At 37.4% G+C, this 24351-nt stretch overlaps 1 protein-coding gene, 1 long non-coding RNA gene and 1 pseudogene across 7 annotated transcripts in view; 1 reads left to right on the forward strand and 2 right to left on the reverse strand.

The window, feature by feature from the left end:
- LOC136831239 (uncharacterized) overlaps window positions 1-342 on the forward strand; it is a 54388-nt gene extending 54046 nt beyond the window's left edge. Inside the window, exon 4 of the long non-coding RNA XR_010850808.1 lies at window positions 210-342. This is a non-coding gene — a long non-coding RNA (uncharacterized lncRNA). The remainder of the gene's footprint in view (window positions 1-209) is intronic.
- Window positions 1-21367, reverse strand: part of Gmppa (GDP-mannose pyrophosphorylase A) — a 30203-nt gene extending 8836 nt beyond the window's left edge. For 3 of the 6 annotated variants that reach the window (XM_067091279.1, XM_067091281.1, XM_067091280.1), the window contains exons 1-6: window positions 21212-21367; window positions 8617-8815; window positions 4909-5138; window positions 4406-4556; window positions 4045-4140; window positions 238-409 (exon numbers count right to left, since the gene is read on the reverse strand). In XM_067091279.1, coding sequence (XP_066947380.1) covers window positions 238-409; window positions 4045-4140; window positions 4406-4556; window positions 4909-5138; window positions 8617-8815; window positions 21212-21254 — 891 coding nt within the window. In that variant the 5' untranslated portion in view covers window positions 21255-21367. Of the gene's footprint in view, window positions 1-237; window positions 410-4044; window positions 4141-4405; window positions 4557-4908; window positions 5139-8616; window positions 8816-11775; window positions 11800-21211 lie in introns of all 6 variants that reach the window. The other 3 variants (XM_067091278.1, XM_067091276.1, XM_067091275.1) reach the window with 2 other exon arrangements.
- On the reverse strand, window positions 16659-16782 carry LOC136831854 (5S ribosomal RNA; annotated as a pseudogene).
- Window positions 21368-24351: the final 2984 nt, after the last annotated feature.

Below are 24351 nucleotides of genomic sequence, written 5' to 3' on the forward strand. Positions count from 1 at the left end.
CCTGCCTACACACACACATGCACTCTCTCTCTCTCTCTCTCTCTTATCAGCTGCTTTCAAAGGACGTCTTGATAATGTACAGATAGTACTTTATGTTGAACACATAACTTGGCACATGTAAAATTTAACTCCTTAAATCCTTTTGCTTAAATTTCCTATGTGAATTCAAAATGAACAGTGATATATAATTATCCTGCTTATCATTACAGTATATGTGAGAAACCAGAATATCCTTACAACCGCAGTAGGATCAACAGTGGCAGATGGATGGATATACACATCACCAACAACACTAGGCTTGTCAGGTCCATTTACAGCTAAGCGTTCCCTCTTCAGCTTGTGGTACAGCTGTAAGTAGTGGCGATTTGCGTAGATTGCTGAACCGGCCGTTTTAATCTGGGACCACCATCTGAAAAATTTTGTTCAGTATCTGTTACTCATGCACTTTTCACTTTTACACTTGAAATTACAAATAAACATCAAGCTTTGAGAAACTGTTTATTTTTAACCAAAAATTTTTTTCTAATTTCATTCTAAATACAAATTCAGAAATAAGGAAAACATTTTTGGAAAGATAAAAGGCCATATTCCGTCTTCAAAGAAACTGGTCAATTTAAAAAGATATGTATTTATTATGACATGACTAATACTCCAGGAATTAAATACACCATATATTATACATCATTTTCAATCTTTTCAACTTAGAAAGATCCTGAACTTCAAATGCCTGCTATATGAATGAAATTTATGTTAAAAATGCCTTAGAACAAACTAGTTTGTAAAATATAATTTTTTAAGTTTTCAGTTTTACTTTTTTTATAACAAGAAAAAATCCTGCCAAAGTTCTTTCTTTTCCAGTTAGTATGCTCAAGTGAAAAAATTTCACAATGTCTATCTAGATAGCTCAGCTGATAAATTTTTAGCAACCGCTTGATAACAAAGAAAAAATATTACTGAATCAACGACCTGCTCAAACATTACTTCATTTATATTCACATGAGGTTATTCTAGTAAAAAGCTACTGCCTACTCACTAAAATTCATCTAGTTTTATGAGGAATTTTTATTTGTAAAATAAATCAAAAGCATTAAGATAAGAGACCAGAAAACCAGAAGTATTTAAAAATAAATGAAAGAAACAAAGTATAATGTATAAAACCCCAAGAAAAACTTTTCAAAATATTTCAGGGATAAAGGCTGCATAAATATTTCAAAAATATCTTAAATTTATATAAGTAAATAGTTTTCCCAGACAACTGAGTTAACAATCTTTCACATAGGGCTGCCCTGAAGGGTTTGTTCTTAATGATATTAGATTCTATTAAATTGCAAACTCATAATTTAATAATAAGATAAACTAAAAAGGATGATGATTCTGACAAAATTTCTTTCAAGAATTCATTTCTGATACTGTATACATTGCTGGTCGAAAATTGGACAATAACTAAAGATATAACTGACTGAAAGCGTCGTTCTACATTCAGGCATCAGGTCGCATGAGTTATTCATCAAATATCCATGGGTCAGATGGGTGGCCAATTCTTTTTGGGATGAAGAGCACCACATCCAATAGTTGGTTTATTCTCTTTTAATCACTGTAGGATTTATTAATTATTCAACCTTGCCTCTAATTCACTTGAGATGATGGATTTTAGAGATAAGGGCAAATCAATAACAGGAACAAGTATATTTGATCTAGTCATGTTAAATGCAGTTTTGGCTGCTTTATCAGCATATTTATTTCCTATAAGGTTACATGTGCAGGGACCAACATATTTCAGCATTTATACCAGTTTCATCCAATTTGTGGAATGAAAACTTAATTTGCTGATCAAAGGACTATTAAGACAGAGTTTCTGACAATGAAATTTCAGTGGTGGCACGTCGCATACAATGGTTTGAAAACAGATGCATTGCTGGGTAAAGACAGCTACCTTGTTTCAACTGAAGATGCTGCAGTAAGTACTACACCCGAGGAAGATTTGAATCCATCCGTACATGTTGTGTAGTGTGAACCTCTATGTCACATATTTCTACTATATGCTACTTAAGATTTAATATGGTTTAAGTTTGGTCTAATGACCTGTCACTAGAACCAGGTTATTCAATGTTGTTGCTAATCTTTTACCAACTCAAACATTATGTTAGCTCTGACATGGAATAGTGGTGGATGATTTAAAAATTAGCTCTGATTGTCAATTTCTTCATGTGGTTAGTCACTGGCATGAATTTCCATTGTAATTTCTAAAGCTACAATCCTGGCGAAGACAGAGGGGAGGTTAGTCTCTTTCAATCTGTACAGATACTAAGCCCTTCATTGTGCACTGAATCTCGACTTTATAACACTGAGTCTGCTGTTGAGCTGCATATTTAGCCTCCAGTATAGTAACCTCATGGTTGATGTCTGTCACTTTACCTAGTTGTATATAAAAGTTTTTCATCAGGTTTAATGCACATTTGCTTTTAGCTGTTATGTATACTATGTGTGCTTTCTAGTTCAAAGGGCTATCAAAGATTAAGCCTAAGACTTCTGTAATTTAGTTAACAGGTACAGTAGTTGAAAAGGTTGGACAACAATCCAAAGAGATCTTGAAAGGGAATGAGAGGAAGTACAAGGATCTGAGGTTGAAACTGGGGGAAAATCTTGCATCTACTTTATGAAGTAAAAGTCAGGGAGAACAGCAAGAAATTTGATACAACATGAAAGAGACAGAAGTAGTAATGAGAAAGAAAGAATATAGAGATATTTATATTAGAACTAAAAGAAAAGAGATGTTCCCGATTCAAGCGCCTTCCCACCCATCACATGGATTCAACAGAGAATACATATATATGGTGAAACCATGTGATTTCAACAAGGCACTCTTTCACTGAGGTGAAATATCTTCCTGTGTACTACACCATAGTACACTTTAAAATGAATTTCATAAAAAATTAAAATGTATGAACGAGAAAAATTCAGTTTGACCAATATTCACTTTTATTGAAACTCCTCTTTAGCATCTGCAATTTAGTCCAGAATTTTCCTAGTGGGGATTCCTGCCTTCAGTCTGTCACAAAAGGCACAGTGTAGTCAGCACTAAAATTCTTTGCAATGTCCAACTTAAGGGGTCTTGTCTTCATCCAACATATTAGATGTAATTGTTCGGGCCAGACCCACAAAAGTCTTTGAATACAACCTATCTGTATGTTTCAGCAACACAACAATTGTCCTGTACTGTTCTGGGGAACAGGTGATACAGTAGCACACACAGCTGTGGGACACTAATTTACCAGACACACCAAACACTCCCCATAAACTGCCATACTTTACTGTCACTGGTCTTGGAAATTCACTTATATTAGCCCGTCTGTTTCTTTTTCTATTTATCTATGTTTCTAGAATTCTAAGATACTATTTTCACAGGGCAGATCTGACTTCTCTTAAAATTATAAATAATTGGCCGACACATTTTTTCATGTGGAATTTACTGAACTGCATGGTATGCAATTTGGTTGATTTTGATACAGAATTAAATGGAGTTACATGGATCAAGATTTTTTTGGGTGCTCTTTTCAATTTCTTGGTGACAAGTCTCTCTTTGTCAAGTAGGTAATTCATGGAATTAGTTGTTAAAAGATAAATTCTGCAACTACTGTACTTACCTGCTTCATCATTATTAACAATGATAGCCATTTTTGTTTAAATTGCAAACTTACTTATTTTGCTGGTCAATATTATACCCAAGTCATTTATTAAAATAATAATGAGAAAGGAACAAGTGCCAACCCACCAGGAACAACACTTGACATTTTGCCAAGGAGAGACTGTCCCATCAATAATTACAGTACTGTACTTCTGTATTTGTTTTCAATTTAGCCACTCTTCTACCCAATCTCTACTCCATCTATTATACCTGCCCTCATTACTGTATTTCGTTACTGTGCTTTTGCCACTAATAAAGAGACAGAGAGAGAAAGAATGCCATTATTAATGAAATTTTGGCAATACCAGTCAAAGTTCCCTCTATTTATAATTTATTGAAGAAATATAAGCAGTACTAACCTGTCAGTAGAATATACATATGCCTGTCCTGTACCAGCTATTGGCATAAGAATATCTTGTTCAAGCTGAATCGATTCTGTGAATTCACTGTCATCGCTGAAAAAGAAATTCCATAAATAATTTTGATATGATAACAATAAAAGATTTAACCTAAACTGCTGTTTTTCTGCCAATTTCAGCACTACCTAACTATTCCTCTTCTTACAAGTTGAGTCACCCCCATATTAAATACTAAGAAAGAAGAAAACCTGTACAATACCAAACTACCAGTACGTATACCTTTTCTCTAAAGTACAACATTAGCTGTTCACTGAGAAATTGTTTCATGATACAGTATCTGTAGAGAATATCAGCACTATACCTGTAGAAGTCCTGTCTGGAATTGAAGATTTCCCCTACTCTCTTGAAAATATCAGGAGAACAAATATACACTCCACAATTAATGAGGTTTGAAACAAAAGTGGATGGCTTTTCAACATAATGAAGGATTTGGTGGGTCTCTTTGTCCTCAACTGAAATGCAAGGGTGATTATTAGTGACATACTTTAGGCTCACAAATTCCATATACATTATTTTAAAACATGCTGTAGTCATTACTTACAAATAAGATTGCTAGTTTTGTATAGATATTACAAAAAAATTTGAATCAATACACCTCCTTACATATAATGTACAGCACAACATATTACTACAAACTTGCCAAAAATAAAAATTTATAAAGTTACTCAGCACAGTAAACTACTCTAAAAATTACATAACTTTATCATTATTGTGAATGTATACCAACAGCAAGATATTTCATGAAATTCTGAACTAGAGAAATAAATTCACAAACTTTAAAGGTAATGAATGAAAAATACTTGCCTATGCATCCGTACATAGTTGACTGCTGTCTTGTGGCTTCAGTACCCATGATCGTTATAAGAGAAGGGGTTGAAAGGCTAGTGTGAAATTCAAGTATGTCTTTGAGAGGAAAATCACCACAAACATCTCCATTTAGCACAAAGAAGGCATCTGGATTACCTGAACTGATCTGGTCACGGAAGTGGTAAATACCACCAGCAGTGCCCAATGCTTGGTATTCTTGGAGGTATCTACAGGTACAGGAGAATACAACATTCAGAGTTCACGTGTCTAATGAACAAGGACGTTTCAATACTACTAAACAAAGCACTCACATACCAAAATTATCCAAACAAAGGGACTCAAAATAGGAAATACATAAATTTTCATAATGAAATTTATTATTTGGATACTTACCTACTATTCAAAGTTAGCTTACATTGCTGCGCTGATAGGCGAGTCCTCATTCAAACAAAAGATCGAATGGCTGGCCAGATGACTGTCTAGTTCACCTGTTCTCTACCAGGTGTGTTTTGAATGTTTACGCTCTTTTCAGAATTCTCCTTGACAGCCCACTAAGTTGTGGGGAGGCTGGGTGGGGTCTTTAACAGTAGGTAAGTATCCAAACAATAAATTTTATTATAAAAATTTATATTAGTTGGGATGAATCTTACCTACTGTTAAAATTAGCTGATTCCCACATGGAATAGAGGATGGTGGGTAATGCAGCTAGACCAAATCTGCTCGGCCAATCCAACTGAAGGTTTCTTGCATGAAAACCCAAACATTCTTACCTGATCTGGAAACCTTTCTGGATCTTACTGCCGCCAGAAGTTGGATTCCATTCAGGGGGCAATGCTCTAAAAGGTGTGCAGCAAAGAGCAGCCTCGCGGAGAAAGCTGCTTCAATTCAGCTACAATGAAACAGCAGCAGTGTGAGGGGACCCCTGTGCCTGGGTTCAAAAGCCCTATTAAACAAGAGTCACTAAAAATAAATGCCTTTACGATATAAAGGCACACTCTTATACAATATATGTACCTTCATTCTCCCCCAAAACATAAAGCCTGGGACTTAAAACAAACACCCTAAAAGATTGCTCTTTCCTGGATTCAGGAAAAGACTTTACCTGTTTCAAACACGATTCTGCATACTGTATTAAGGTACTGAACGGCAAAACCAAATTTCACTACTTCTGCGTCACATTAAACCCATGCCCATACGACAATTTGTCATCAAACTAAATGAGGTAGTGACAGCTCTCACTTTATGAATATTTACCTTCAATAAAGGTAAATGGAATGGAGCTAGTTCTCATGCACTAGCCCAATCAAATACATCACAGAGAACCTCATGTTCTTTGACAAAGACACTCTAGGTTTCTAAAACCAAAAAACAGAAGGTTAACTTTGCCTTCTCCAAGTCTAACCTTTGACAAAGACATTCTAGGTTTCTAAAACCACAAAATTAAAGGTTAACTTTGCTTCTTCCAGGCTTATCCCTTGATAAGGCCACCTATGTTTTCTAAAACCACAAGCAAAAGGTTAAGTTGCCTCCTCCAGGCTTAACCTTTGACACAGACATCTTGGTTTCTAAAATCACAAAATAAAAGGTTAACTTTGATTCTTCCAGGCTTAACCCTTGACAAGGACATCTACATTTTCTAAAACCACAAAACAAAAGGTTAATTTTGCCTCCTCCAGGCTTATCTTTTGAAGCAATGTTCTAGGTTCTAAAATCACAAAATAAAAGGATATCTGCCTCTTCAGGCTAATCCTAAGTAAGTTTTAATTGCCCTAACATGACCAAGAATTGTTTCCTCTTCTTCCCGACCAGAGGTTAAATGGAATTCTTACAGTTCTCTGAAAACTTAGCCCTAACCTCATTCTCAGCTATTATGCCAAAAGACAAAATAGCATTCTCTTACAACAGCCTTAAGGAGAGTGCTTGTAATAAATTTACTCTTTAACTGTTGATAGTGCTACATAAAAGAAGTTTTCATAGTAAATAATTCAATGGAACTCATACAGAGGCTCAAAAGAATCTGCAGATAAACTTCTGACCAGCGTCTAAATCCAGAGAGAGTGATACAGTACTGAGCTGAAAGAGCTATCTCAACTGATTTCAAAACCTGAAGGTGTTGATCATCAGCCAGATCTAATAGCACATGAGGCAATACCAAGGAAAGTATGGAACAATAACCTAAAAAGCAGACAGTGAAAAGTCTTACTATATCCAAGAAAGCAGAGAAATTTGTATGTCTACAAGGTTCCAGGTGCTGAAAATTCCTCTAGAAAGACACCCATGAGTAATAAACAAACTGCTGCTTCTGACACATGGCCATAGTTGTTCTCCACTTGATTAAAGATAGAACCCATGATACTTTTGAAAATCTCCTACCGGGAGGAGACAGTCGAGCATCTCCAAGCGGTTAGGTGTGAGATGCAGAAGTTAGTGGAAGTGCATGAAATTTTGTAGCCTGAGTTGATTTCCCCCTTAACGGAAGAGTAAGAGATACATCAACCAAGAGAACTAGAAAGTTAAAAATTCATTTGCTCTGAGGCTAGTAGCACTCTACAAGAACATGAAACTGCTCAATACTTCCTTAAAGCAGATAGAGGGGAAAGGCATATGAGTCTGAATCAGGCCAAACTTAAAGAAACGCATCAACTCCTCAAGCTTGAGGGCCTTCAAAGGAGTCATAATAGACCAGCTGTTCCTGTTCATCTGCATGCTAATAAGTCTACAATCGAGTGTTCCTCTAATCCCACAGCAACTGTTGAACTTGCGGCTGTTATGGCCACTCTGTAGGTAGTTTGTCTTCTGAATCCCCAATCGCTAAAAACACTGTCCTTCCACGGAATGAATTATCAAACCATACCATGTTGTTCATTTCACTCAAAGAAGCAATCTTACACTATGACTCTGTTTCTGACCAGGGATAAAGCTGCTAGGCATCTTCGATGGTTTTCCACTGTCCTTACATCTAGAAAGCTTTACCAGGGGTAGTGTTGTTGACCCTTCTATGTTGTATGTAAGTGTGACGACACTAGGAAAATTCTTGTTTCGTTTTACTCGACAGGAAAAAAAAAACCTGGATGAAGGTTTAAGAATAAAATGCTCAACTCTTGGTTTCAGCATCCGTCCTACAGAACTGGCGACAATGATGGTCCTGGATTATTTACAAGTTTAATGAACATTAGCTGTAAGTCATAATCTCTTATGCTGAGGCTGTACTGTAATTGAGCCTGATATACTGACAAAATCCCCAGTGAAGCCAGCGTAAACCGTGTATATCTCCTAAAAAATCAACATCCTACTAACACACTAATCATTCCTACAGAACCTAACATTCTTAGCCTTGATTCCAGTGGAGGCATCCTAGAAAAAAATAAACGTACAGTAATGTGATAGCAGCAAACAGTCATGAAATACCAACAAGCACCTATAAACAATGGCAGTAAGGAGAATTCTGACAAGAGCTTAAACATTTGAAACACACCTGGTGGAGAACACGAGAACTTGACAGTCATCCAGGCAGCCATTCGATCTTTTGTTTGAGTGCCGACTCGCCTATCGGTGCAGAGACATAAGCTAACTTTAACAGTAGGTAAGATTCACCCCAAATAAACATATTTTAATTCTAATTCACAGGTTTAGGGTACCAAGAGAGATAATTTCATAGCACAGAATCAGTCAGATTATTCATGTATTATTCCATGATGCACTCACCTTATCCTAATTTTATAAGTAGCAATCATATCTGCTACAAACTGCTGCAACTGCTGTGCTGGGAAATAACCTAACAACAAAATTTCCCTCATGTCTGGAACTGAAGCACATGCTTCTATGTGATGCTGGATCATGGGCAGGCCAGCCACTGGGAATAGCGGCTTCGGAACATCGAGGGAGAGAGGACGGAAACGAGTACCTTCAAAAACAAATGGGTCTTATAAAGAGCATACTCCCTTTAACCTTTTAGGCATCCAATATTATCAATAAAGCCTAGTACTAAGAGTCCTATGACAACAACAAAAACCTCAATAATACAATGCACTTGATGCTGTCAGCAAACGTATTTACAATCAAACATTACGAAACAAAGTGGAGGCGGGAATAATACTCTAACTGGAGAATTATTAAATACAGCATGACTATGTGTTTCAAAATATAAATAAAAAAATGAAATTATCTGATAATCTATTCAGTATTGTACAATGTCTTCTACCATACAGTAGAACTATATGCCAGTAGCCTATAAATTTATTAGATGATTCTGATAAAAAAAAAAAAAGTCCAGTAATTACCAAGATCTTACAGTATAGCCTACACTTTGACACTTTCAGTGTATCCCATGGCTAACACTAATCCTACTAAATTCCTAGCCTAACTAAGCTGTATTTTACATTTGCTATTCAATTTAAGAGATTTATCCAAATATGCATCACATCTAAAAAGCTACTTGACAATTACAGAAGTCTAACGTTGATCATACACTATTTTCAACAGATAAACACCTTTGCAAATTTAGTTGACACCCTAATATCTTAAGTTGCTGTTTTTCATATGAAAATGCAGCTCCCAACAATAATATAAATTCAAATGACCATCCCCCACCCAATGTATGCACTCAAAGGTAATATCCTCTAGGTTGCTAGCATTTTTCATGGGGCTGACTGATAATTCTAAGAAAATCTAACAAATAACTCATTGGATATGCAGCATAGCACATAAGACATAAATGGAAAAATAAATATAAAGCCAATACCCACTCCTTTACAAAAATTCAATTATCCAAACAATACTAATCTCTGCTGATGTGTTAACTCTGCATTACTTTACAGTACTGTATTATATTTTTATAATTATCACAAGAAAAATACATACTTTACTGGTACAGAGAACGGAAGGTGATACTGTCTGGCACCTACAGAACACCTTACATCCAGTAATAATACTGTACAGGAGACCTCTTAATACTACAAGAATTACAAAACACTTTACAAAGTATATACAGTAGTTAATGTTATAGGTCTAATTAACTTCAGTGTATGTACCAAATAATAATGCAGTACAGTTCTACCCTAACCACCATATAGGTAACTTTTTTTTTCTCACTACTGAGATTATGACACAAAAAGTTTCTGTTCTTTTAGCATAAATTGTTTCTTAAATTACTTTCTCAAAGTAAGAGTTGGAATTTTCAAGTTAATAAACTCATACTCTACTTCAATGAGGCATGTTAATTCCAATTTAAAGAACTCCAGGTATGAGAACTTTTTCTTTGTGGTTTTAATTCAATTCTAACTTTCCAAAGCATGTTAATGAACTACCTGTACACAGTACTGTACTTGCCTTTCTTGTTTATGTCAAATGCAAATTATTTGTTGGATTATAGAAGATTTTGTTCCTTTGGATACATGTCAAATGACATCTCATAATGTGAGCACTTCTAAAGCAACCAACAACAAAAGGGAAAATCCTGTCATAACTGGGGTTCAACCAAATTAAATCCACATCTGATGGTGGTTAAACACTACAAAAGAGCATGTATATATCAGGGTTTACCTTACTAAAGTAATATATGACAAAATAATACCCACTACAGTAAATTCTGCACCTGAGAGCTTCAAGAATTATACAAGCGAGTAATCCAGAACAGTACTGCACTTAAATCATAATTTTTATGCCCACATTAGTGTTTCACTATAAGCAAACACATAGTTTAATTGCGAGAGTTGTCCCAAGACAGCAAAGAGCTTAGTAATGATGTACTGCTATGGTTTAAATTGAGTTTAAGAGGTCAACCCAAATCCCAACTGGAAGTGAACAGGTTTCATATAAATGGTTTGTATGCAATGAGACACTGAAAGGCTAAACTTTCTGCAGCATTCATCTTTGTTTTACATACATCTTTCTTTTACAAAAACTTCAGAAACTTATGACATGAGGTTTTGTGCTACACAAGCACTACTGATGTTCTTGGGAAAAGGAATTCACTGTGAGATATAGTGTTACTATTCAGTACTGACAGAGGCTGATGGCCTGGGGTCAACTGTTTAATAGTCTAAAATCAAACATTTGTCTTCTACTTCTAGGCTTCATTTCATATTAGCTCACTGGATTTGTCATCTTACCCTTCACAAAAGCTGCCAACAGCATTATCAATATTGCGAACCCTGTAGATAATGTTATGTCACAATATTGGCATCGCTGATCTGTAACTCTGCTAATAGGGAACCAAGCACCTATCACGGACAATGTTGATATTTATTCAATATGTCTGTGTTCTGTTCTTTGATGATACTGACCTTCCTTTGCTCCTAATCCTCCCTTTAACTAAAAGTGTTCTGCAAGTACATCAACCCTCATAAAATCTTTCCCTACTTGATGAAGCTCCTTATACCAAGAACCACAGCGCAAACTAAAAGCTAGGATCTTCCAAGATATATACTCCATTCCTAAAAATAACCCAATGACTAGCGAATTCATAGAAAATGTTCTTGAGCTATAACACGATAAATTTCTGGAATATGGAAAAATTTATCTTTTAATGGTAGAAATTAATATCGACATGAAGTTCTGCCATTCCCTTTAATGTAAAAAATCACTGAAGCCACGAAGCATGGTGAGAGCAAGCAGAAACAAAAACTTGTACTGATCAAGTAATAAAGAGGGTCTCTGTTGAAGACAACTTACAAGGAATAAAGACCTACACTATGTTACTCTTATGCACCTATTAAACCTTTGTCAATTACAGCCTTGAATAATACTGAAAGATGGACAACATACTTGCTTGACAAATGTTTCTGGCTACATATGGAAATACTACTGTACAGTATACTGTACTTATTAGCTGTATTTACCACTTACAATACACAGTATACTTACCAATAAATGACCATGGAGTTAAATCTGATGAAAAGTTGCCAAGTAAAGTTGAGGTTAATGTTTGAAAATAGATTTGCTGTGTGAATATTTAAAAAAGGGACATGTAGCCTATATATACATTATATAAATTTGAAAAAACTACTGTATACAGTTAGGATAATATGCCAACACCATAAACCATGAAACAATTACCTTTTGCTTCAACACAAACCCATTACAGCAATTACATTTAGCCTGTATGTATGGTCTTCGAATATCCCTCTCTCTTAATCTCAGCCATCCTACCCCAGCTTCAACTGACACTTGCTGCCTCCAAATAGTCTAGACAAGATCATGATTCAAGAAGAGGTGCAAAATGTACAGTTGCACATATAATTTTGCCCCTAACTGCTCTATAGTATCCGGAAGGTGTGGCAGCCTTCTATTAATGGAAGTGTCAGGGACATTAAAAGACCACAAATACAAGCTAATTTTAATTACAGTAATATGTTCGCAGGACTTTTTTTATATTAGATATTTAGCTATGATAATCACTGTCATTCAGATTTAATGTCTAAATATATTTGTTTGGCAATACATAGTTTAAAAATTCATCCTGAAAATAGAGCATCCTTGTACACTGTTACATAAACAGAGGGCTTTTGACATAATTAATGATACAGTTAAGTATAGTCTATAAGGCTTCAGTGGGTCTCATAGTCTCATATAGCATCATCACTTAAACAGTTCATAAAAAACTTACAGATGGTCTATGCTGAGCTACGAAAATAAAATTCCTTTAAATATTGATACCTGTAACTTGTATTCAGGTAGGTTGTAGGCCAGGCCTAGTTCTTATTTAAACACACTAGCATGTATGGACAGCTTATTTTGGCTTTACTGTGGCATGTCAACTGTAGCAACAGAGTACTGAAGTGTTAATGTCATATTACCATAACAATGGTGATGCTGATTCTAAATACAAGCATTGCCCACAAGCAACTTGTTTAGGATGGTTACTTCTCCATTAGACTTTATTTCTTTCTTTTCTAATGCAAGAAATATATAGAATGTGGCAATACCCAAAATAGTTCACATCATTTTCTTACTTTAATGGGATAATGGCATGGAAAGTAAAGGCTACTACCTGTAATAAGCTAATGAAATACTAACTGGACTTAACCTGTACAGCAATAATGCAGCCTAGTTTTTGCCATCTGAAAATGAAGACACATCAGACAATGGAGTGGTCAGTACAAAATACTTTGTAGATCTGCCTTTCAATGGGTGGCTGTGATAGGAAAACCATAAACCTAACGCCTGTATTTTATGATAACCATAGTTAAATGTGAAGCCTCAACAAATTATACCAGGCATTTCAAATCAGTTTTTAGACTAGGCTATGTATCTGGAGATCAACTACTACAGTTTTGCACCCTCTGTAAACTAGCTCCTAGGTGTGAGGAAGATTTGGAACCAGGGTAAATTTTTGTAAGTTTTACTAGTTCAAATTGGGTGCCAATGCCTATTTTACAGGCTCATTTGTGCCTTTAATCATTAATTTTAACAGTTTTAGTCTAGTTGTTAATAACTTTTTATGGTTTTAGTTTAACTTAATTCTATTTACTGTTTCTCTACCTAGAGAAATATAGTTTATATATTAATTTTCTTTTGTACTGTATTTGTATTTCTTTTTCCTTATTTAGCTGCTTTCCCTGTAGAAGCTGCTTCACTTTAATTAGGCCTAGTATTAAAATCCTCAACATAAATTTTTCTCTCTTTTCTTAGGTCTATTCCATTCTTCAACGGAGAAAATCTTATCAGCATTTCTTATTAATCAAACCAGGCCTGTTCATTTTATCATTAATAAAATGACAAATATGATATTTTAATGATAAAATAAAGTTTGTTCATACTTACCTGGCAGATATATATATAGCTGTATTCTCCGAAGGTCCGACAGAATTTCAAATTTCGCGGCACACGCAGTGGCCGGTCAGGTGGTTAGTACCCATTTCCGCCGCTGGGAGGCGGTATCAGGAACCATTCCCATTTTCTATTCAGATTTTCTAACGCCACTGTCTCCTGAGGGGAGGAGGGAGGGCAATATAAATATATATATCTGCCAGGTAAGTATGAACAAACTTTATTTTATCATTAAAATATCATTTTGTTCATGAGACTTACCTGCCAGATATATATATAGCTGAATACCACCTTTGGAGGGGGTAGAGACAGCCAAGAAATAGGGAAAAAAACCAATTATTGGTAAAATTATTTTGGTTCCTTATCTGATAGCGTAGCTGACTGAGTGGTTACTGTCACTCTAGTCTGCTTCTGCTTTACTAGAGACCCCAGCGAGGTAGTGACCTATATAGCTGGCGACTTCTAGATGATCTGTCAACGGGAGCGTGACCACAATGTGACTAGATCATAGCCCATACAAAGAGGACAGAAGAGCATTACTAACCACCTAACCAACACCTAAAGCGTTAGTTTGCAAAGGATTGGGAAGACTGCCTCCAGTAGTCGACCCAACAACCACAAAAACACAATTAAAAAGGGGATAGGATCAGAGTTACCCCTTGTCCCCAAGGTTGCTGAAGCAGCAATGTATGGTCCCAGCGAAAGCAATTTCAGTATGCTACCTAAACATCTTGCCAAGAGTGTGAGGCAAACACCGAATTGACTTTGCCAAAATGTGGCACTAAAAATGTCACTGAGTACCATATTTTTCTTGAACGCCATGGAGGTAGCAACTGCCCTCACCTCGTGAGCGTTAACTCTCAACAACTTGAAGTTGGAGTCGTCACAACTAGAGTGTGCGTCCTTAATGACGTCCCTAATGAAGAATGCCAGTGCATTCTTCGACATAGGTTTAACTGGTTGCCTCACAGAACACCATAAAACATCCAATGGACCACGAGTGTCCTGTGTTCTTTTAAGGTAGTACTTGAGAGCTCTAACTGGACATAGAACTCCCTCAGGTTCCTGTCCAATAAGGTCTGCTAAACCTTTAATTTCAAAGTGTCTAGGCCAAGGGTTAGAAGACCTATCATTCTTAGCCAAGAACTTAGGGCTTAAAGAATAGACAGCATTGTGTTCCTTGAAGCCCACATGACGGCCTCGAACTTCTCTCACTCTCTTCGCCGCGAGGAATGCCGTTTCGAGTAACATCCTTAAGAGATGCAGAGTGAGAGGCTCAAAAGGACTAAACATCAAAAACTTGAGCATTACGTCCAAGTTCCAAGCAGGGGAAATCAGCTGAGGAACCTTGGACGTCTTGAAAGAGCTCGTAAGATCGTGGAGGTCCTTATTGTCAGACAAAGCTAATCCTCTGTGTCTGAATACAATCGAAAAGCATGCTCCGATAACACTTGATAGTCGGAACTGCTATATCGAGTTTTTCTCTTAAGTAAAGGAGAAAATCCGCAACCTGGCTCACAATGATAGAGGAAGAGGAAAAAGCCCTTCTTTCTACACCAACCTTTGAAGGTTGCTCACTTCGCTAGATATATCCTTTAGATGAAGAACTTCTGGCTCTAGCGATGGCCCGTGCCACCTGGCCAGAAAAAACCCTTCGCTCTGACCAAGTTTCGATAGTCTGAAAGCAGTCAGGTTCAGAGCGGGAGATTCAAAGATATCTCGTGAAGTGGGTTTGTATGTGCAGGTCTGCTCTCATAGGAAGGGTCCTCGGAACGTCTACCAACCAGAAGAGAAACTCCGAGAACCAGTGGTTCAAGGCCAAACATGGGGATGAGAGTCATCCTCGTCCCTTGTGAGGCCGCGAACTTATGTATGACTTCTCCCAGAATTTAGAACGGGGAAAAGGCGTAAACATCTATTCCCGCCCAATCCCAGGGAAGAGCAACTATCGCAACTGCCCCAGGGTCGAGTACAGATGAGCTTTACAGAGGAGCCTCGCTGTTCTTGAGGTCGTGAAAATATCCACAAGATGGCGACCCCAAAATTTCCAAAAATCTTGGCAAACCTCCTGATGAAGGGTCCATTCCTTCGGCAGGAGTTGATGGCGCCAACAGAGCAGGTCTGCTTGAACATTTTCGACCTCTGCCACAAAACTTGTGAGAATCGAAATGTTGCGAGCATAGGCTCAAAGAATAATCTCTCTTGCAAGGCAGAACAGGGAACAAGTATTGTCCGAGTTTGCTAGAACTACACGATTGCAAACTTGGACCTCAAGAATTGGCGAGCTAAAAGATAGCCGCCAAATCTTTGAAGTCGATGTGCCAGGACACCTGTTCTCTCTCCAGGTTCCTAACACTTTCTCTCCCTCTAGTGTTGCCCCCCCAACCTGTTGACGACCCGTCGGAAAAACAACACTAGGTTGGGGTTCAGAAGCTTGAGGGAGATCCCTTTCTGCAATTCCGTTGGATCGAGCCACCACCACAGATCCTCTTTATATAAGGAAGAATTCTCAATTCCTCTTTCAAGACTTCCTTGCTTTGTCAGTTCTCCAACAAAAAGAACTGAAGAGGCCTGAGATGCAGACTCCCCAGAAAACAAACTTCTCCAGCGAGGAAATGGTCCCCAGCAGACTCATTCCTTCCTTCACCTAGCATGTTTCCTTTTCCAAGAAGGCCGAAACTTTTTCGTACATAGAAGTTGCCATTCTTGCGACGGAGACGCTATAAAAGCCGCTGAATAGATCTGAATTCCCAGACACAATGGACAGTGAGGGGATCAGCTGCGACTTCTCCACAGACCAGAAGTCCCAGGGACTTCACGAGTTGCAGAGTCAACTGAAGGTCCTCCAGATACCTCGCCGACGACGCTTCGAATCAACCAGTCGTCCAAGTAGAGTGAGATCCTGACGTGCGACAGATGCAACTGCATCGCAACGTTTTTTCATGAGACGATGTAAACACCCTCGGAGCAAAATGTGACGCCAACAGCATCTGGTGTTCCCAGGCGGTCAACCATCCACGTAGCCTACTGACCAGACCCAACGTTGCTTAACTTCGCTGATCGGACGAGAAGCGGTGTTTTCAACGTGGTATGGCCGTTGTGCAGAGTCCAAAGCAGAGAGCCCTGAACTGGTACGTCTAGTCCCCCAAGACAACCTGAGATACTTCACCGAACGTGGATGAATTGGGGCGTGAAGATAAGTATCTTGGAGATCCAAAGATACCATCCAATCCCCGGGATGAAGGGCTCCTAGTATTGACTCGAGGTCTCCATCTTGAACTTTTCCTTCCGGACCAAGTTGTTCGACCTGTTGACGCCCAAGACGGGTCTCCAGCCTACTGAAAGTTTCGGGACTAGAAACAATCTGTAGTAAAATCCCGGGAACACCGAGTCCAATATCTGTTCCACTGCTCTCCGCTCAACATCTGTTCGAGCAGGTCAAACAATTTTCTGTTTGACAGGAAGGCAGTTGGGAAACAAAAACAAAAGAGGAGACAGGAAGGGAATCAAGTAACCTCTCTCTAACAGTAGGAGGGACCAAACGTCTGCCCCTCACTCTTTCCAGGCTTGTGCAAAATGAAGCCTGGTTGCAAAGGGAGTCTGGAGATGAAGGGAGTCACTTGCTACCTCTCTTGGAAGTGACATTCCTTCGGGAAAAAAAAAAAAAAACTCTTTCTCGTGGTGCGGGTCTCGTGTTGCTTCCCATGGAAGCCCCTTTGTTATGCAAACATTTAGCTTTCGTTTACTTTTTGTATCTGAGATCGGTGCAAGCGTTATGAAGGAGATGCAGTTTGAATGTCGATAACTTAGGTTTTGAGAAAAACGATATTTTTTGCTTCTCTGTGTATTTATTTGCTTGCCGTTACACAGTTTGATGTTTTTATGACATAATGAAAAGACAAAAAATAGACCTGCAAAGTAATATAACTTCGCTAAATGAAGCTAAATGAAGCGAGTGTCAAAACACGGCTGAGGTTGGCCAGCGCGACGTTTTACTTAGTCAAGCTCTGAGCTGCTACTGACTGACTGCCACTGACTGAGTGACTGCCCTGCGGCATTCCTGTCTTTCGCTGATGCCTACTATGTCCACAGGGTTGCCATAGATCGCATTAGATATTATTTCATAGCTAAAAGGAAATTACCACCGATATACTGACAATATCATTACATTATATGAAAAATGTAATTTGACTATGATAGGTTACTGTTTTGTTTATAACTTCTAACTGTATGAACTTTTAAATAAAACTTTCTGAGAAGATAGTCAGGATATGTATGATGCCATATATAAAATATCCCAGAAAATTTTATTTCCGATTTTTTCGTCAAACGCTCCCCTTAAGACAAAGACAACTGCGAAGGTGGAGAGAGAGGAGCCGACGGTTGAAAAGTCTCAGGAAACAGATCCTTAAGAAAAAAGCCAGAGTCTGATAATCAGAGGAAGAAGAAGACGAAAGAAGTTTCTCTTCATACAAAGGCTGTGACGAAAGAGGATTCCACAAAGAGCGTATGCCAAGTCACAGATCCAGTTTAATACCAAAAAACAACCAAAATACTTAAGTGACAACAAATTTCGAAATCCAAAAGGCGGAGGAACTGACAACAGGTGTTGACAGTCCGGCGACAGAGAAAATCTGAATAGAAAATGGGAATGGTTCCTGATACCCGCCTCCCAGCGGCGGGAATGGGTACTAACCACCTGACCGGCCACTGCGTGTGCCGCGAAATTTGAAATTCTGTCGGACCTTCGGAGAATACAGCTATATATATATCTGGCAGGTAAGTCTCATGAACAAAACAGACAATGTAGCGGGAGTTTTATCACCTCTTATCACACATTTTCTTTTTCCTATGATATAAACCAGAAAAAATGTTAGGTCCTTTTGATCAGTAAGTGCAGCCAGGAACAAAACACAACCACAGTGAAAGGTATGGGCTTGAAAACAATGCACAAAGGAGCAGAATTCACAATAATGGTTATCTTTATGGTAAAATCAACTTTTTAAGTATTTACCTTCTATCATTTGCTCTATCTGCCAATACTTGGTGCAGGTTCAAAAAGCATAAAAATTAAAATTGTTAACGAACATTCCCAATTGTTACCCCGACTCTTCAGAGAGTGGAGGAGAGAGGGTTCTCAATGATTAGAGTTTAAGTACCTAAAAAGTTATCATAAAAATCACTAATTAGGTGAAACTTACCCTCCATCATTCACTGACTCCCACACTGTGTGCTGGAAGCAGGTAAGACATTCCCTATAACCAAATTATTAGATATCATTACAAATATCCTCACAGCTGTTTACCTGATGAATATAACACCAAGGCAAGTACTTGCTAGATGAGGATCTTCATCAAGTGAGGTCCACTATTGTATGAGGTGGAAAGTGGACCAAAAATATGGCCATTGGCTGATGATGTGCAATGCAGAATGGCAATTAGAGTTACCACCTACACAATCGTGTTACTGTGGCACCTCACACCCAAAACAATAAAAACCACTCTGAAAGAAAAGTGGTACTTAATCAGCTCAGAGTAGCTTTCTCCAATGAGGAGAAATGGCTCTGCAACGGAGGGCAAACATTACTTACTCTACAAAAGAATTTGCCCTCATCTACAAGAAATCAAAGCAAAGACAACTAGGCAATATGATTAAAAACAAAAGTGGAGTAAAATAACATGTGCAAACTCAAATATGTATGATTCCCCACTTAACCAAAAAGGAGGTTATAAAGAGAACCTTTATCTGTTCATAACACACAACAGGAGGACAGAGAGATAATCTCCCTTACCGAAACTACAGATGCTAGTGTATGGCAGTCTTCATACTGGATCTCAGTCCTTCAAGTAGTTAGCATGATTAATGCATATTTCATGATTATCGACTCCAAATGAACCAATCTGGTCTTACAACCACTTACCTTACAAAATATCTGAGAGACTTTAATAAGGAAGATTGAGAAGAATTCACACTGTCAAAAACAAACCCAAATTTCAAAGCACCTGTTTACAAACCAGCTGGTTTCATCAACAAGAGAATGACAACCAAAACTATGGGTCTTACCCCTACCCTCTGAAGAGTGGGGGTAACTATTGGGAGCATTCGTTAACAACTGTTTCAATTTTAACACCTGTCGAACCTGTGCCAAGTAGTCACAGATAAAGCAAATGATTGAGGGTAAGTTTCACCTAAAAAATAGTGCTTTTGTCTGAGAGCATCACAACATTTTAGAGCCAATTAGTGGTTACCCTGACAATGTGACTTCAGAATTTGCCTCCCCTTAGTCTAAGCTAGCCAGTGGCAGACCTGGCCTCAAACCTTGGCTACAGCATACAGCCTGGATGGAGTGAAAAGACTGATAGACTGCTGGCAAATGACAACAATTCAGTGGTAAACAAGAAAAAAAGTCTGTGATGTGTATGAAGCCTGTTCAAGCACTTCTCTATAAAGCAGAGGCAAGGGTACTGGAAGGAAGATGTCGATTTTTACACATGGTATGAAATTATTATTACTGATTACTGCATGTTTCATATGTTTCATACCTGTCATTTTTCACTTTACTGCACATCCTATTTGCTTTAAATACAGTACCATAAACTGTGCTTAAAATTGTGAAATGTTGCTGACAAAAAATTAACAATAACACTGATAAACGCTGAATTACAATGTACAAGACAGATAATCGTATCATAGATGGGTGACAACTGCAGGAAAGATACATCAATGTTAAAATCAATTATAACCATTTTGGTTCATTGAAGTCATTTAAGTTTTCTTAGACTCCCTAAATACCCAAGCACGTCCTATATACAAATATAATCAGGCTTTGCTCTACGGGACAGCAGTAAGAGGCCTCTTCCAAATAATAAAAGCTATGCTCATAAGGACCGCGTATCAAACAAATGGGTAAAACTGAAGACTACTACTGCGCCCCTCTGGTTCAGTAACTCTGAGTTTACTTGCAAAATGGGCAATGTGTTAAGTACCAAGCTCTTGGAGATGAACGTAAAAAGAAGAATAGAAGACGGTAAATATCATAAACATAAACAACAGACATAGCCTAAATATTGACAAAAACACATAACAAGATGGTAAGTATTCCAGTCAGTGACTGATACGATTCCAGGCCGTGGTAGTAGTCTTCAGTTTAACCAACAAATTAATAAAATTTAAACTACAGGATAAACTGTCCTATAGGCGCCTGCTGTCTAGTTTAGGCGTACAGCTTGACATAGCCCTATGAGCCTGGCCTAGGTGGGCCTCGACAAGTCCAGGGTATGACATGGCATATGTGGTCTAAGAACATAGCTTAGGCTAAGTAGCTGGCCTAAATAGCACATACCAATGGTCCTAAACACTTCCAAAGTTTGACATCAACCGACACGTCACGATATTGCAGTATAGGGTCAGCAGACTCAGCTCGGGTCAAACTAGGACACAGTAGGTCTTAAAGAAAGCGATTTCAGTGTTCATAACTAGGGAAAAAATGTTATTAACAACATCGTCACGGTTATTTAACAAGCCACAATACCTTTTTGGGGGCCTCCGATTAATATAACAGCCTTCAGCATCATGTCTTGTGGACGAGAGGGGCGATTTCCAAGAGGAGCTGGTGTGTCCACCTGCCAACACAACAAATTTTACTCTGCAGACGTCAGTTTCACGATTACACGGTTGTTTTGACACCGTCAGTGTTGCCAGACGAAATGTAAACAAACATCCTCGTGATACCATATTTTGGTGAAAATTAAATGGTAAAATTGAAATATAATATATATATATATATATATATATATATATATATATATATATATATATATATATATATATATATATATATATATATATATATATATATATATATATGGGGTCTGCCTTTTCCATCAGATTTCTTCCATTTTCTTCCTCCCACATTAGCATGCATTTCTATAATGTGCATACATCCCACTGGCATACCTTATCGCGTACCGGCAATTTTTTCTTATATATACAGTATATAAATTTATATATATATTATATATATATATATATATATATATATATATATATATATATATATATATATATATATATATATATATATATATATATATATATATATATATATATATATATATATATAAAGGATACAGGCAGGAGAGCAAATTAGTCCAGATATATAAAGAATTGAGGGCAGTGGAAACAGACTGGTACATAAAAACATCTTTATTTGTGCCGACGTTTCAAGACAACTAGTCTCATTTTCAAGGCTGCAATAAAAGAATAAATATTGAGAATACATATAAATTATACAAAAATCTCTTTAAAAAACATTTGTGCATAACCATAGTTCATGCGTTGCTGGAGTACCAACCTATCTGGAAGGGAGAAGGAGGGCGACTAGAATATGGGTAAGTGAAAAGCAAGGAAGACGGTTACGACAGGTACAGTAGAGAGGGGTGGAGGAGTTTTGGGCATTCAACAATGGTACTGTCTGTTTGATAATTAACGATTCCAGAATAGAGAGTGCTAGCTCGGAAGAGGCCCTTGTAATTATTTTAAATTGGTCGTATTCGATGTTATTACCACATTTTTTGGCATGCTCTCTATTTGAAAATTCGGGATTACTTAGATTGTTGCCCGTTCGACAGCTCACACCTTTGTGAGAATCGGCGCGGACCTTAAACGGTCTTTAGTATTGAATAAAGAACCAATTTTCAAAGGATTCTTTGGAATTAGATTAATTTTTACGGCTCCATAATGGCGAGAAATAATTTGAGAAAGCCTTTGGCTAAAAGTTTTATCATGTACAAATGGAACACTGGCATAGATTTGAACTTTGGGAACAGTTGGAATTTTGTACTTTGGCATGGAGTTGCCATCTAATATTTTCCGCACATATTGAAAAAATAAGTTAGTTGGAAAATAATTGTTGGTGAAAAAACAGTGTAAAAATTGTATTCCCTTATTAAAAACATGCCAGTTCGAGAATAAATGGAAGACTCTATATAAAAGAGTAGACAAAGCATTTAGTTTAAAATTTAAAAAACAGCTACTATAGAAGTTGGATCCTAGACCAATAAAAGTGGGTTTCCTCCAAATACTCGTGTTAAAACAATCTGATTCTGGATCGAGATGATTATTATAATAAAGTTAATATTATTTTAAGTGACCTTACCAAATTTCAGTCACTTGGGACCCCTACTTTCAGTACCATTTTTAAAATCGAGGATAAAATAAACCGCATTTTAAACCACTTGAAAAAGAATAACACTATTTCTGAAGAGGTACACCGGTCTCTTTTTAGCACAGGTAGTTCTTTCGGTGTCTTATATGGTCTCCCTAAAACTCATAAGGAAGGTGTTCCTATGAGGCCTGTTCTGACAACCTACGACACCCCAAATTATAAAATGGCAAAATTTCTGGTTCCTCTTTTAGAACCTCTCACCAGAAATGAATAGACGTTGACGAACTCCTACATGTTCAAGAACGCCATTCTCCCTCAGGACTCAGACTTAGTTAAGGCTAACCTTGATGTCGAGTCTCTATAGACAAATGTTCCTGTTGAAGAGACCATTGACATTATTATGCGTAAATTATTTCCGGATCCTAATACCTTATTCCATAATTTTAACTCCGATGATTTTAGAAGATTCCTTGAACTTGGTGTGCTGGACACTGCCTTTATTTTTAATAACACTGCTTTTAAACAAATTGATGGGATGACGATGGGCCCAACGTTCGCAAATATTTTTATGTGTCACTTCGAGGAGCAGTTGCTGGACAGCTGCCCTCTCAGTATTTACCATTTATTCAGCAAAAGGTATGTAGATGATACTTTTACCCTGTTTAGATCCCGGTCTGATGCTGAAGCATTCCTCGATTCCGCCAACAGTAGACATCCGAATATAAAATTTAGTATTGAAGTTGAACAGGATAATAAGTTATCCTTTTTAGAAGTCTCAGTTTCACGAAAATCAGATTGTTTTAACACGAGTATTTGGAGGAAACCCACTTTTACTGGTTTAGGATCCAACTTCTATAGTAGCTGTTTTTTTTTTATTTTAAACTAAATGCTTTGTCTACTCTTTTATATAAAGCCTTCCATTTATCCTCGAACTGGCATGTTTTTAATAAGGAAATACAATCTTTACACTGTTTTTTCACCAACAATTATTTTCCATCTAACTTATTTTTTCAATATGTGCGGAAAATATTAGATGACAACTTCATGCCAAAGTACAAAACTCCAACTGTTCCCAAACTTCAAATCTATGCCAGTGTTCCATTTGTACATGATAAAACTTTTAGCCAAAAGCTTTCTCAAATTATTTGTAGCCATTATGGAGCCGTAAAAATTAATCTAATTCCAAAGAATCCTTTGAAAATTGGTTCTTTATTCAATACTAAAGACCGTTTAAGCGACCTTATGACGTCTGGGGTGGTATATAAATATGATTGTCCTCGGTGTTCTCGAGGAACTTACGTGGGTTGAACCCAAAGACTTCTTAAGGTCCGCGCCGATTCTCACAAAGGCGTGAGCTATCGAATGGGCAATAATCTAAGCAATCCCGAATTTTCAAATATCAGAGAGCACGCCAAAAAATGTGGTTATAACATCGAATACGATCAATTTAAAATCATTACAAGGGCCTCTTCCGAGCTAGCACTCTCTATTCTGGAATCGTTAAT

This window comes from Macrobrachium rosenbergii, chromosome 48, assembly GCF_040412425.1.
Source record: "Macrobrachium rosenbergii isolate ZJJX-2024 chromosome 48, ASM4041242v1, whole genome shotgun sequence".
NCBI classification, from domain to species: Eukaryota; Metazoa; Arthropoda; class Malacostraca; order Decapoda; family Palaemonidae; genus Macrobrachium; species Macrobrachium rosenbergii.